The sequence below is a fragment of the Sarcophilus harrisii genome, chromosome 5 (genome assembly GCF_902635505.1).
Source record: "Sarcophilus harrisii chromosome 5, mSarHar1.11, whole genome shotgun sequence".
Classification (NCBI taxonomy): Eukaryota; Metazoa; Chordata; class Mammalia; order Dasyuromorphia; family Dasyuridae; genus Sarcophilus; species Sarcophilus harrisii.
Window position 1 is genome coordinate 68,645,751 of NC_045430.1, and position 16,221 is coordinate 68,661,971.

Consider the following 16,221-nt stretch of genomic DNA (forward strand, 5'->3'; position numbering starts at 1 on the left):
CACATTTTTTGAGCATTTATCTATTGGAAAATGTCATTTATACTTAGTTGAATACATCCTGTATATCTTATAAGTGAAATCCTTATCAGAGAAAATTGCTGCAAATATTTTTCCTACATATGTGTGCTTCCTTTTTATTTTAGCAATATTGGTTTCGTTTGTATAAATTCTTAGTTTTATGTAATCCAAATTGTGCATTTTTTCTTCTATGATCATTTTTACTTTCTTGTTCTGTAATGAACTTTTCCCTTATCTATAGATAGGTAATTTCTTCTTTTTCTCTTCCAATTTGTTGGTGACTTTTTTTTTTTTTTTCTGAGGCAATTGGGGTTAAGTGACTTGCCATGGGTCACACAGCTAGGAAGAGGTCAGATTTGAACTCAGGTCCTCCTGACTTCAGTGCAGGTGCTCTATTTACTGTGCCATCAAGCTGCCCTGATGACATCTTTTGTTTCTAAGTCATTTGCAATATATCTCAATATATGATGTGAGATGTTGGTCTAATTCTATCAGTTCACTTTCCTGTTCTCCCTTCCCTTTTTTTTTTTTTTTTGTTGTTGTTGTTGTTGAATAGTGAATTTTTATCCCAATAATTTGAAATTATCAAGTAATGGGGCTACCAGGCTCATTTTGTATTTTGTAAGCCTGTTCTGTTCCACTGGTTGACTTCTCTCAAACAAATTGCTTTGTAGAATAGTTTGAGATCTGCTATTGCTAGGCCCCATTACTTTCTACTTTTTTCCCCCCATAAATTTCCTTGAGATTCTTGACCTTTTGTTCATTCAAGTGAATTTTGTTACAGCTAACTCCTTATTAGTGTGATTAATGAATCCCTTGAAGTGTGTCCCATATTTCCACTGGACTAGAACAAGTAACCATATTCTATATAATTCAAAACCATAGCTTTGAAAAATGCATATTTTAATATATGTAACCATTTCCCAGGATTCGTTATTCCTAGTAATTGAGACATAAGTGTATTATTTTTTTTATAGGTCTATAAAAGTAATCCTTTAGCATTTTATAAATTGTGAAATTAATTTGGGTAATATTGTCATCTTATATTGGCTCATCTTATCTTTTAAGCAATTAATATTCATCTGCTATTGAGATGTTTTTGTTTATACAAAGCAGTTACCCACATGTTCTTTAAGATTAAGTTATTTAGTCTCCATTTAATTTTGAATCTTTTCTTCAAGGATCTTTAGTGAGTATACATTTTATTATGTTATAGTAAATGAAAGATGCATTCGATTTTTCTGCATTTATTATTATAGTTTTTATGCCTAATATAATTTTTGTAAAGATACCATATATATCTGGGAAATATATTTTTATTCCCATTTTTTTTTTTGTAAAAGTGCCAGGCAGAGCTGAGAAATATATAATTTTAAATTCCCTCTTCTCTAATAGCCAGAAATATATCTAACTTTACTAAAAAAATTTTCATGTGCTTAACTTTTTTATGTTGTTAATCTTTCTGTTAGATTGTTTTAATCTAAAAGGGGGAGGTTGAGGGCTATGCTTATTAAAGTTTGACTGGTTTTCTTTTTGCATATGTGTTAACTTTTCCTTCCAGTACTTAGGTGCTATCCCATTCAATGCAAATATACAAGGTGTCACCAAAGTGCAACTTTAAGCTATTAAGGTTTTAATTAAATAATAAAGTTTAATTAATTAATGATTCCTTAAGTCCCTCAAACTACTCCTTCAATCTCTTTAGCCATATATGTAGATGATAACCCCCTAAATTTTGCCATTAATGACAAAGTTAACTTCCCTAACTAGAAAATCTAACATTCCTGTCAGTTCTGACCATAATATCTCAGTTTACCTTTTTATCCTTCCTATACATATTCTTTATTCTCAACAAGAACTACAATCCCTTTACTCTTTGTGACATGTCCATTATCTGACTTCTCTTTATTCCCTGAAAACTTCAACCCAATACTTTGGTCATATCATTTGAACTCTACGTTATTCTCTACTAGTGTGTCCTTGCCCCTTTGCTTTACTCATGCCAAACCTCAATCCTTGATTACTCCTACCATCTTTTCTACTCTACTCTGAAATTGGAGGTAGTCCTACAAGTGTGCTGATATATTATATTTGCATGTTATTTTCTTGCTATATATAGATAGATAGTTATAGATATGTGTGTGTGTGTATTTATTTATTTATTCCAAGCTTTGATTTCTCTACTAATTCCTCCCACATTTCTCTATTCCTTCACTCCTGCTTTAGCTTAGAGCCTTGCTTTTTGCTCTGATGAAAAAAATAGGGGCCATCATCTCTGAGTTTCTTTCTCTTCATCTCAAAACCCTTTGACATTTATGTCCTACTTCCTTCCCTTAATCTTTAACCATAAAGGTAGCTCTTCTCCTTTCTGGGATCAACCCCTTACATGTGTACCTGATTGTATCCCCAACCCGGGTTTTTTTTTCCCCAGCAGGTTGCATTCTCAATGATGCCCTTCCTGATGTCCTGAATGTTCAACTTCTCCCTATCAAGTTGTTTCCTCCTTACTGTCTTAAAAATTGCTCAGGTCTCCCTCATCTTAGATCCCATGTTTTCCTCCAGCTATTGTTCTACATGTCTCCTGTTTTTCCAGCCAAGATTCTTGGCAAAAGTTATCCACACTAACAACCTCCACCTCTTTTTTTCTCACTCACTCATCATCACTTTACAGTCTGACTTCTGATGTCTTGCCAAAATTGGCAGTGATCTCTTAATTGGCTAATCTGTTGATCTTTTTTCAGTCTCAATTTTTTCTTAGTTATCTACATTTGACAGTATTCATCCCTTTCTTCCTAAATCTTCTCTCATTTTGGTAACACTTCTTTTTTTTTTTTTTTTTTTTTTTTTGCTTTAACTCCTGTTTTTCTTTTTGGTCCTTCTCTTCATTCTGGCTTATCATTAATATCATGCTCCCTAATGATGTTCTTCAAAGTGCTTTAATTCTTTAATTCTGTCTTGGTAATCTCATTATCTCCCATAGATTTCAACTGTCATCTATAAACATATTACTCTAAAATCTAAAAATACAGCTCAGTTTCTTCCTTGATCTTCAGTCTAGGATAACCAATTACCTTTTCAACATTTGAAACTGGTTTTCTAGAACACATCTTAAATTCAAGATATCTAAAATTGTATATTATCTTTCTCCCTCCATTCTCTTCTTTTTCAGATTCCATATCTTTTTGAAACTACTACCACCATTCTTCTAGTATCCCAGGATCATAATACAAGCACTACTCTGGACTTCTTACTGTTTGTTACCCCAAATAATTGAATTAATTGCCAAATCATGTGCTTCTACTTTTATAAGATCTCTCACATCTGACATCCTCTAATTACTAAGCCATGATGTAGCTTAAGGTTCTCTGCCTCAAGTCTCTCATCACTTCACATCCAACTTAGTACTGCCAAGTTAATTTTCCTTAAGGGCAGATCTTGCCATGTGAATCAGTGACTCAGTCATCTTTAGTGGCTTTCTCTTATTTCTAGAATCAAATATGCATTCTTCTGCATAGTTTTTAAAGCTGTAAAATGTGGCCTCACCCTACCTTTCCAGCCTCATTGGACATTATTCCCTCTCTCTTGTTCCCTTGTTTCTCACATTGGACACTCCTCCTGGCTATGTTTTTGCACTGGCCAAACCCTGTACCTGGAATAAACTCCTTCCTTACTTTCACTTTATAGAGTCCTTTTATCTTAAGATGCAGCTCAGGCGTTATCTTCTCCATGAAACTTTTCCTGATTTCAACTATAGGTGCCCTACCTCTGAAACTGTTTTATATTTAATAATAAAATAGCTAACATTTATATGGTCTGCTATGTGTCATGTACTGTGCAGATATCACAGATATCTGATTTGAGTTTCACAAAAACTCTGGGAGGTAGATGCTATTATTATCTTTATTTTACAGATGAAAAAGTGAGACAAATAGAGGTTAAATGACTTACACAATGTCACACAGCTAGTAAATAATTTGAACTTGCTAATAAGGCCAAATTTGAATTTGGATCTTCCTCATTCCAATACTGATGTTTTATCCAGTATAGTTGCCATATATGCCCTTATTAACTTTTTATTTATGGCATATATATGTATAGCAGGATAGATGCTTGTTCCTTTCTCTCCTTTGTGACATTGTCTAAGGTCATGATTGCTATCCTGGCTTTTTTGAATTATCTGATACTATAAATGCTGCATTTTTGAAATTTAAAAAATCCCACTTATCATTATGAATTTGACACACTGTAACATGAGCATTTCCCTATGCAAAAAAAGGAATTGATATGAAACCATGAATCTCCTATGTACATATTCTTTTTTAAAGTAAAGAATATATTTGTTTCAACATGGCCTATGTTCTTCTTTAAACTTCCTTCTTCTCTTTTTTCTGCATTTGAAAGTAATTTGCTGACATTTTATTTTCTTCCTTTTTTGAGGAGAAGGGAATATATCACTGTGAATATCCTTCGCACTGTTCCTCCTTTCAAACAAAAGCCTTCTCTTAAAACAGGGAAGTTTGGTCAAGCAAAACAAATCTAACCATTGGCTGTGACTAAAATATATTAATCATTCTGTACCTCTAATTTACCTTTCTGCCAAGAGGTCACTAGTATGATTCAACACCAATCATCTAGAGTCTAATTCCTTAAACTGTGGGTTTCAACTCCATAAAGAGTTTTGTATATGGGAGGGGCTCACAAAATTATGATTTATTATCATAATATATGTTAATATCAATATAGTATATGTTAATGTCAATAATAAATGTTTGATTTGTATACCTATTTTATAAATCTATATACCCAGAGTTACATAAAATTTTTTACATAAAAAATGGGTCACAAGTAGAAAAAGTTTAAGAAGCCCTATTCTAGAGTTTTGATTGATTATTACATTGATTATTGTTTTAAAGTCTTTTACAATTATTTTTGATTCTCCTTTCACTCTACATTACTTCATACAATTCTTGCAAGTTTCTCTAAATTAATGTCTTTCCTCATTTCTATGAAGCACAATTATATTCCATATACTTATACACTGTAATTTGTTCAGTCGTTCCACAATGGTGGAACGTACCACAAGGTGGTACTCTTGTTTCCTGGTTTTGCTAGAACAGAACTTATTTTAACTTGAAATTTTTATATTTCAAATGTTTCTGACTTCTAATTCAATCTTGCTATCCTCTGTTTTTTCATCCTTTTTTATAATTGTTAATTGTGTATTTTCCTCCATCATATCCTCTTATACTTTTTCTTCTCTTTTCTTCTTGTCTACCATGCTTTTTTTTTTTCTCTTGAGGCAATTGGGGTTAAGTGACTTGCCCAGGGTCCCACAGCCAGGAAGTGTTAAGTGTTTGAGACCAGATTTGAACTCAGGTCCTCCTGACTTCAGGGCTGGTGTTCTCGCCATTGGGCCACCTAACTGCCCCTACCATGCTCTTTTCAACGAAAAATTGGTGAAAGAGAACTGTTATGGAAGAAATATCTCCTGAGTTCACGTGGGAGGTATCTTCTGCCAAAATATATTTGCCACAAAACAACATATAGAAGTAAAAATCTAAGTTGTATTATTTTATTCATAGCATAGGTTCAGGCCTCAGAAAAAACAACAATCCTAAACAAGCATTAGGATTCTAACAAAGCTTCTTATAGGCAAAATTACATCAAAGTGACAGAGGAGGAATTTTTTTTTATACTGCCTTATATCATATTCCTTTTAAGCCACAGAAGTTAACAAAAAAGGACAGATTTAAAATAGCATATTTCCCTCAGTATTATAAAACTTGAACAAATTTATTTAAACAGAGTCTCTTACATCTCCTAAGCAAACAAACTTCAAGGAATAAATTCTATAGGTAAACTGAGTTAGGTTACAGATTAAATTATATTTAGAGGGTTCCCAGATAGGCTAATTGAGAAAGAAGATTTACATGTCACTTAGGAATCAGGGACTGTTGTGATTCTTCCTCTGGCTTCTTATCTAAAGAACATTTAAGCAAATTTTCAGATCCTGAAAGATTGATTTTAGCTAGCTAAACATTTCTCCACTAGGAGAAATGGTCCTAATCTTCCCTTAATATTATTATTCCATGATTCTGGTTTTGGTCTGGTGAAGTCAATATTAACAGAAGACAGGCTTTCAGTTAAGCCAAAAGTTGCAAGACTAAAAGGAAATCAAAAATCAAACATTCTTATTATAGAAAGTAACTAAAGAGGATTACTAAATCCTCACTTTAAATATTCTGTTCCTAATCTCCTTTCTTCAAGACTAGATCAGTATTTTTTCTATTTTATCATTCTTTTATGATCCTCCAAAACTGACCTTTTTTCCTATGCCTATTATCTCACTGCCTCATTTTTAAACCCCTTTTCTTCTTGTCCCTGGCTGTATCACTGTTGACTTTAATATGAGAGAGAGAGAAGGAGAGGGAGAGGGAGAGAACTAAACTAAAAAGTGGGAATTTTAAACAGAAAGGAATATTACAAATTAATATTAATAATCAAATGATCTCATTAAAATTAACTTTTATCAGTTTTCTATCCCACTCTTTACAGTGGCTACTCTAAACCTTTCGATCATTCCTCAAGTCTCTTTGGTGCTTTTACCACCTTCTTTGCTAATGACTTTGTATTTCCAAGGATGAAGTGAACTCCCAAGATGAAAAGATTTATATAATGTATTGTAGAGAGTGTCCCCAAGAATCCTAAGAGTACAGCCTAGAGAGGAATGAAAGACATAGTTGACTTGTGCTTCATCCTTAAAATGGAAATTTGGGGCACAACCAGGCAATTAGACTGTAAGGTAAAAGATCCAATGCTACATGAAATGTTGGATCATTAATTGATCCAACTATACAACTATATACCAACTATTTATACCAATAATGTTCTTTAATCACAAAGTTAGGTTAACAATTGGTGTAAAGCTTCCACAATCATTACTGTAAATCTCACATCTTTAAATAATATGTAAGCAAGAATTTAAAAAGTTTAACAACTTTTGTCTCAACAATGTATATATAAAACTGGAGAGCATATTAAATTTATTTTTATTCATTCTGGTTGGCATTTGTACAATTTCATATCGGTGTAGTCAATTGTAGATTGCACTTTATAATTTCATTTGGTTTGCTGACTGACACTAATAACATTAAGTAGGTATAACTCATGGTAGGTAGTGAGTGATGCTCTTAAATCATCACAACAAATTATACTTTTAAAAATTTAACAGCTGTGTGCTACTTATCAGAACTCTCTAGTTTTACTGAATTTTCACAATCATTAGGAGATGAAAATCCTATTAGAGGTCAAAATTAGCAATGTATGTAAAAGAGGCAACTGTTTACCTTTTGCATATGTGTGCCTGTTTTTAATCTGAAAGTGGTATAATATGTTTCCATCATTCTTTACATTTACCTCACAGGTCCAGCTTTATTTTGCTTGTTTACCAGAAGATAAAGTTCCTTATATTAACAGCCCTGGGGAGAAACATCGGATTAAACAGCTTTTGTACCAATTGCCTCCACATGATAATGAGGTAAAATAGACTGAAAAGCAAACCCATATTCTTCTCGTGCTGGCTTTTTTGATAGACTCAAATGTAACATCCTATTTTTTTTTTAATTGAGGCAAATAAAAATTAAAATTATGTGATAAACATTGGAATTCTACCCAAAAATCCTAGACAATTTAGGGACTTATCTCACTGTCTTTAATTAAAAACAAGATTGTAGTGGTGGTTTTCTTTGCAAGAAAAAAATGTGCATCACATACATTGTATTTAGGATATACTATGACAAATTTAACATGTATAGGACTGCTTGCCATCTGGGGGAGGAGGTGGAGGGAAGGAGGGGGAAAGTCGGAACAGAAGTGAGTGCAAGGGATACTGTAAAAAAAAAAAAAAAACTACCCAGGCATGGGTTCTGTCAATAAAAAGTTATAATTATTTAAAAAAAAAAAAAAAGAAAGAAAAGAAAAGAAAAAAGTGTGCATGTGTAGATTTGGTTTTGTATTTATAGGCATCTATCAATTATTAGAGACTTACTAATTTATGAAATTTCATTGCTGAAATACAGAAAGGATACTTGATAATCTCAGTTTTGAAATTTAGATGATTAGCTGTAAATTTTAATTAATTTTATTAATTCCACAAAGAAGTTAATTTTACTTTTTAAAAAAACATCAGGATTTAAACATAACATTTTATTTACTGATATATAAAGAAAGATTGTGTTTGGATTATAATTACCTTATACTTTCAAAATGGGGATTATGTAGATAAGGATAATTTTTAGTTGAGTATGTATTAGGTTAGCATTTTGTTTTTGTAACAAAAGTATGCAATTTTTTGTAAATTATTATTTTGTAAATTTTGTAAAAGTGTTCAATTTATGGATTTAATTGAACTAGAAGAGGTTTTTTTTTTTTTTAAATAAAGGTGAGATATTGCCAATCTCTGAGTGAAGAAGAAAAGAAGGAATTGCAGATGTTCAGTGTTCAGCGTAAGAAAGAGTCACTTGGAAGAGGAACTATTAAACTTCTTTCCAGAGGACTAATGCATACAGTCTGTGAACAGGTAAGTAGTTTGTTGCATTTCATATAATTTGAAAAGGTTAAAAGGGCACAAAAATTATCCAGACAAATGAATAAAAAAAATCAGATTGCAGGCTAAATTTTTTTCTTAACCACTTAATATAAGATTTTGTTCATGATAACAGAGATACTTTTCTATAAATAAATGCTAAAATATTGCCATTTACAGAATATACAGAGATTTATAGATTTAAATTTTGAAAAATAATCATGGCATAATGAAGCTATTCGGGGATTTATGTAGGAAATATATCTAACCTGACTGTAAAACCACTATTGATTTTAAAAATCAGATTAAACAGTTCTCAGAAGACTAAGATAATATATTTGAATGAAGGTCATCTTGTAATGCTGGAGAAACTGAGCAAGATAGTGACTAGAGAATAATGTAATAGTTTATTAAATGGAGAGATTTTCTGGGACCAAATGGATCCATGGTTTGGTCCCAGGGCTGAATGAGACTATCATCTCAAAGAATCCAGCAGTGCATGTCAGATACAAGATTCTTTTATAGGATAACAAGAACAATGACATAATGGGGGAGGTACCTGGATGGGGATGACTTAATGGGGGGAGGTACCTAGGAGGACATAATGGGAGGTACTGAAGAGGCTCCTGATATTCTAATGATGTCTTAAATGGATAAAGACATCAAACATTAAGAAGAAATAATTATAGCTTGAGGTCCAAGATACAAGACCTTTATCCTATGAAACATTAAGAGGGAATGGTTATAACCTGAGGCAGAGTAACTGAATAGGACAATTAGGGAAACTGGGTCAGGACATTAAAAGAGAATGGTGGCACAATAATCCTACTTAAATATTTTAAATAAACCAAGATCAAGAGGCTTTTGGGGCCCCTTGAAGGCTAGTAAAATAAAATAAACTTTGGGTATCAAGTGGGTATTTGGAATTTAGTTTAGAGGGAGAGAGCCTGAGAGTCACACCAAAGGCAGGATTATTTTGTAACTCTAACCCTATTATTTTTAGTGTGGAATGAAGATAAATGCAGGCAAAATTGTGGTATTTGCCTCTCGAGCTGGGCCTGGAGCATGGTGGCATCCTTCCTGTTTTGTCTGCTTTACATGTAATGAGCTGCTAGTTGATCTCATCTATTTTTACCAAGATGGAAAAATTTACTGTGGGAGACACCATGCTGAACTGCTCAAACCACGTTGCTCAGCTTGTGATGAGGTAAACAAGCTCCCCCTCCCAAAAAAATTAAAAGGAAAAGTCTTCTAGTAAATTAACAAGTCAGAATTAATCTCTAACTTACAAAAAAGTAACTGTTTTAGATGCTCAAGCATATATTAGATTACATTGTACTTTAAAGGATGCAGTTCCTGATAACTGTGTGTGTATCACTACATGCCTCTGAGTATGTACTGCTGGGCAAATATAGTTCATAAAAATTGGAATTTATGTTGCTGAGATTGAATGTAGAATTAGACCTCTGAGATTTCTTTGAGAGAAAAAAATAAGACAAATGCATTTTCCAGGATAGTCTTTCCTTTCAAATTGTGTCAATAAATTATTACTTTTAACCAAAAGTATAATCATGTTCATTATTTTTCATATCTTATACATGTTCTACTTTAAGACCATTAAAGTAAATATTTTGCATCTATTCTTGAATTTAACTGTTAGCTGAAAGTAGAAGATTTTTTTTTTTTAGGAACCAACCAGTCAATTGTACAAAATATATTTTGCCCTTTTAATGTATAGAAATAAAAGATCATTTGCTACTTAATGCTACTATGTTTATTTTTTAGATAATTTTTGCTGATGAGTGCACAGAAGCCGAATGTCGCCACTGGCACATGAAACACTTCTGTTGCCTTGAATGTGAAACTGTCCTTGGTGGACAAAGGTATATTATGAAGGATGGCCATCCATTCTGCTGTGGTTGTTTTGAATCTCTGTATGCAGAATACTGTGAGACCTGTGGAGAGCACATAGGTATGAAAATCACTCATCTCCTTACATAAGTCATAATGTTTTTGGTGATATACAAGCAAGTATAACAGATTTTCAAGCTCCTTGAGAGTAGTCATTGTGCCTAAAGTGGTGTGTAATCATTGTGACTGGGAGGAAAGATTAGGGGTAGGATGAGGTGGGAAGCCTAAAAAAAAAGAAAAATTTTACATAGAACCATGTGTTATAGTATAAGGCTAAAAATTAAGTCAACTTATATCTTCTTTCAAAATAGGTGTTGACCATGCTCAAATGACCTACAATGGACAACACTGGCATGCCACAGAAGCTTGCTTTTCCTGTGCACAGTGTAAAATTCCTCTGTTGGGTTGTCCATTCCTTCCCAAACAAGGGCAGATCTATTGCTCAAAAACCTGTAGCCTTGGGGAAGATATTCATGCCTCAGATTCCTCAGACTCTGCATTTCAGTCTGCACGATCAAGAGACTCTCGGAGAAGCATCCGTGTTGGGAAGAGTAGTCAGTCAACGGACCAGTGCAGACAATCTCTGCTTCTGTCCACTGCCCTCAACTACAAGTACCTCAACCTTTCTGACAATGCCGAGGACCTTCTTTCTCATAAACTGGATGATCTGAGCCTCTCACATCAAGGTGTGAATTTTGTCAATAAAGAGTTTTGGAAAAGTGAAGGAGACCAGGAACTGCCAGAAGATACCGAAGAATGGGCAGAGCATGAAGACTATATGACGCACCTGCTTCTCAAATATGGCGATAAAGGTCTCTTTCAACAGCCTAGTGAAATGGACGTTCAGTCCAGTGAGCACTGGGTAGCTAATGACATGGTTACAAATAAGACTGATTTAAATAAACAAAATCTAGTCAACCAAAAATACCAATCAGAGGTGTATTGGTCACAGTCACAAGATGGATTGGATGATTCTGCTTATGGAAGTCACCCAGGTCCTGTTGGCAATAGAAAGCTCCAAGAATTGGACATGGAACATGGAGCTTCTGGATACAATCATGATCAAATACATTGGTATGAAGATTCTGTGGAGTGTTTATCTGACTTGAAAAATGAACAAAGTGTTCTGGACTCTATGGATTCCTTAGCCTTATCTAATATTACAGGTATACTTAAGGGATTATGGGGGCTTTTATTTTAAAACGCAAATTGACACTGAAGGGTTTTTTTGTTTTGTTTTGTTTAAGTCAACATAAAAGGTGATTACATAATATACAATAAAATAGCCATTTTTGTGACCAAGCTTTACATTTATATCGTGCAAATTTGGTTTTCATATGTGGTTTTTGGAATCAATTTTGCTATTTCATAATCATGCCTCAGTCTTAACAATATTAACCAGTCCCTATCACTGTTTGTGTGAACACTGGGAAGTGAATTTAGTGTCTTGTTCATTATTCTGGGGATGAGATCAGGATATGTTCTTAAAATGTAATGTACTATATGAATCCAGGGTTAAGTTATACACTATTTTTTAAGCCCTCAATTTCATTTCCCTTCTCTTCATACTTAAATGTTTTGTGGCAATGAAATTTGTGGGCATTCTCTTTAATAATTATTAAAGGTCCTAGTTGAACATAAAACAGTGTATTTAAACCCTGTGGTATTTCATGAGGCTTTTGATGTTTATAGTAAATGAGGGACAGTAATATGTAATATCTTCTTTTCAGAACACCTTTACCATAGAATCATATATTTAAAGCCAGAAGGGACCTGTTTTTTCTTTTTCTTTACAAACCTATAATCCCATTTTTTAAGTGAGAAAATGTGAATTGAATTGTTAGTTGTCTACAGTATCAGGATTACTGGAATAACCTCTTCATCTTTTCTTCTAGGGACTTCAGTAGATGAAGAAAACAAGTCAAGACCTTCATTATATTCTCTACAAAACTTCCAGGAAATAGAAAAAGAGGAGTGTGAGAAAATGAGTGATATGGGCACTTTAAATTCTTCTCCACTCCATAGAAATGCTGAATTCTTAAAGAGCCTAAGTTCTGAATTATGTCCAGAAAATATATTAGCCAAAGAGAAACAAGTACACCTCCCAATACTGAGAAGATCTAAGTCTCAGTCTCGACCACAAGTTAAATTTTCAGATGATGTTATTTACAATAAAAACCATGGCAATATTGAAATCAACCAACCACCAATGAGTGAAAGGACTAGAAGAAGAGTTTATCATTTTGAGGAATGGGGACCCCGGCCTCATTCTCATTGCCACAGAAGAAGTAGGAAATCTTGCTCAGACAATGCACTGAACGTCACTACAGAAAAAAAGTACTCTCCTAAAGAGAAGCACTGGCCTTACTCTCCAGATAACTATGGGAAATTTAATCAAAATAAACACGCTCACGAGCTCCAAGCTTATGTACAAAATGCTGAGCTCTATGGACAATATGTTCATGCTACTTCAGATTATGCGCCACAGAATCAAGTAGTTGATAAATTTATTAAATTTTATGGTGACGATGATTCTTTATGTTCAACTTCTTCTTCTGATTCAGAAGAAGAAGGATACTTTCTTGGGCAACCTATTCCTAAACCACGGCTGCAGAGACGTGCGTGCTATACAGATGACCTCTCCAGTCCAACATCGGAGCTACTTAATACTCAAATTGGGCAAAGGACAACAAACTCCAAAAAGAAAAAGGGACACAAAGGCAAGAATTGTATTATTTCTTAACTCTGTAGTTATGGAGACCATGCTAGCTGTGTAGCTAGCAGGTGGTTTTAAATGCTTTGCCAACACAAATGATGACCCAACTGCTAAAGAATGTCATACACATTTTAAAAGGTACAGGTTGTCCAGCTCCATTCCTTGGATGTTACTGAGTTTATGAGTTGTGTCCATTAAATACACTGCAGGTTTTTCTATTCAGAATAAAACAAACATGGTATTTGAACCTACTATGAAACAGGCTTTAATTTTAAAAGCTGGAGAAATACAGCCACTTTTGTGAAATAGTAGTTTTCTTTTTCTTTAGAGTAATCCTTGGCTTAGATCTTATTTTGGTTTGTTTTATTGTGAAGTATGCACATTGTTAGAACTGATAGAGAAAAAATGATGCAGTATATTGTACAAGCCCAACTTGGACTTTTTTGACACTTAGCCCATGTTACCATTGTATTGTGTTAAATACAACCACCAAATGAGAAAACATTGCTATTTATGATGTATTTCAGAAACTTAAGTGTATCCCTAATTTAATACTACAAATGTTAATGTATATATTATACAGTTCATATTTTAAAACTGATATTTTTATATTCCTGAATCATAAGACGTCTACTGTGCTACTGTCAACAACATCACAGGACTCATGTGAAACCAGGTTTATTATAAGAGAAATATACATGCATGTGGAACCCAAAGAGTTCACAGTCTTTATAGAAGTTGGTATATTTATGATGTTATGACAAAAAGAGGAGGAGAAGACAGAAAGGGTATGGCATGGGAGGGGGAAGGTGCAATAACCTCTCTTGAAGGGGAGGAACAAGACAATGGAATATTCTTTTTCCTTGGAACCACTAGACTAGACAGGAGGGTCTGCTTATCTGCAAAGGACCCCAGCTACACAAGCATTTTTCCCAGCCTGGCACAGACTGGCTGATGCCTGTCTTGCCTCCCAAAGACACACAGGGAATTCAGCTTGGGATGCAAACAACAAATTATGTTAGCTGGGGGAGCTTCATCCTTGATACATTCAGGGCCTCCTGCATATTTTGGGTCCAGTGTTTTGGGAAAACATGGCAACACAAAAAAAGCAATAGTTCTTAACACTACAAAACTAGATTTGTTAGGAAACTAGCAGTAGCATTATGGATTAAGTGAATGTATTCAGGGTTTAAAGTTGAGATAGTTAAATTTGTAATATTAATTTTTTTTAAGTTTCAGTATTAAAAAGATTCTGTATGCATGGCAGGGCTTAGTAAATACTCTTTAACCATAACACATTTAATCTTACAAGTATTATTTATGGGCCAAGCAATGTAAACTGTACAAATGTAAAAGCAATTTTTAAAAAATACTCTTGAAAATATATCAGTAAAAAACAAACTGAAGTTGTTTGGGATGATTTTTTTAATATAATTCTCATGTAGTGGGCATTTTACTGGCTATAACAACACTGCTTCCTTTGTTATAACAAGCTAAGTCCTTATTGTTTATGTTGTAGTTAAGTTTGTATCTAAGATTATATTAAGATTCCTCACTAATATAGATTTACTGTCTCTTCCTATAACTCATTTAACTTTTCCTTTTAAGTATTTAAATGACATGCCATTTCATATAACATTAAGTACTTTAAAAATAAGTTTTCTGGTTTTTTATATCATCATAGCTTTCCTTAGTATCCCTCTCTCCTCCCACTCCAGAGAACAATCTCATAGAACAAATAGTACCAAAGAAAGAAAGAGAAAGAAAAGATAGAGGGAAAAATCAGCACCTCCAATATATTGAAAACATGCAATGTATAACATTCTTAGACTTCCCAATTCCACAAAAGTATGGCTTGGTATTATCCGTTCATGTTTTCTTTTGAATCATGCTTGAGCTTTATGATTTTGCTACATTCATTTTTAAATTTTTTTATGTGTAATGATTTCTTTCCATTTACATTGATATAGTCATATATATTTTACTCTATCTCAGCTCATGTAGCTCATTCAATGCTTCTCTTTATTCATCATATTCATCATTTTTATCACAGGTATGTAACATTAAATTCATGCACCACTGTTAATCCCTTCCCCAATTGATTGATGGATATTTACTTTGATTCCAATTTGTTGCAATCACCAAAAAAGTGTTGTTTTAGGTATCTGGTGTTATATGGGGATTTTATTGGGCTTAAAAAAATTTTTTTTTTCCAAAGGCTTCCTTGGGATGTTTAAAGGATATGAACATTTTCATCAATTCCTTTTCATATAGCTTTCCAAAATAGTTGTACCATTTTATGGCTCTAAAAGCAATGAATTAGGATGCCTATTATCCCAAAAACTCCTCCAACACACAACTGCCACTTTTCGTCATCTTAGCCAATTTGTAGATTGTGAGATGAAACTTATCTTTGATTTGCATTTTTTCTCATTATGTTCTGTGTTTTAGAGCATTCTTTCATTTGATTATGAATGCTTTGTAATTCTCATTTGAAGACTTTTTTTTGTATCTGTTGACTACTTATTTCTTGGGGAATTGCTAATAGAGAAACATATACATATACATCCATAGGCACACACAAAATACACATAAATATATGCATACACATATGTATATACATATTTACTTGTTCATTATTTATACATCTTTGATACTAAATTTTCCACAAAGACTTTTTTTCCCTTTCAGCCATTACCCTTTCTTTGCTAGGTGCAATAATTTTGTCTGTGGAGAAGTTTTTGGTTCCACGTTATCTATTTTAGCTTTTATAATTTATAATAACCAAAGCTATGAGAGGCATATGATCTAATTCTCTTCTAGTTTTTTCATGGAATGATCTTCAATGATATTAATGTGTACATTTAAAATTGTGAAATATGGCCTGAGGTTGGTAGGTAGTGTTGAAATTAAATAGATAGAAACAGTTCATTTGGGTCACATGTTGACTTAAAAACCAGAAATTAACATTATCTATGTTGTACTATATTTA

The 16,221-nt window shown here is 33.3% G+C and overlaps 1 protein-coding gene across 3 annotated transcripts in view; it reads left to right on the forward strand.

The window, feature by feature from the left end:
• PRICKLE1 (prickle planar cell polarity protein 1) overlaps positions 1-15,829 on the forward strand; it is a 141,830-nt gene extending 126,001 nt beyond the window's left edge. For all 3 annotated transcript variants that reach the window (XM_031940558.1, XM_031940559.1, XM_031940560.1), the window contains 6 exons: positions 7,442-7,555; positions 8,459-8,596; positions 9,606-9,809; positions 10,388-10,574; positions 10,825-11,679; positions 12,409-15,829. In XM_031940558.1, the coding sequence (XP_031796418.1) occupies positions 7,442-7,555; positions 8,459-8,596; positions 9,606-9,809; positions 10,388-10,574; positions 10,825-11,679; positions 12,409-13,256 (2,346 nt within the window). In that variant the 3' untranslated portion in view covers positions 13,257-15,829. The remainder of the gene's footprint in view (positions 1-7,441; positions 7,556-8,458; positions 8,597-9,605; positions 9,810-10,387; positions 10,575-10,824; positions 11,680-12,408) is intronic.
• Positions 15,830-16,221: the final 392 nt, after the last annotated feature.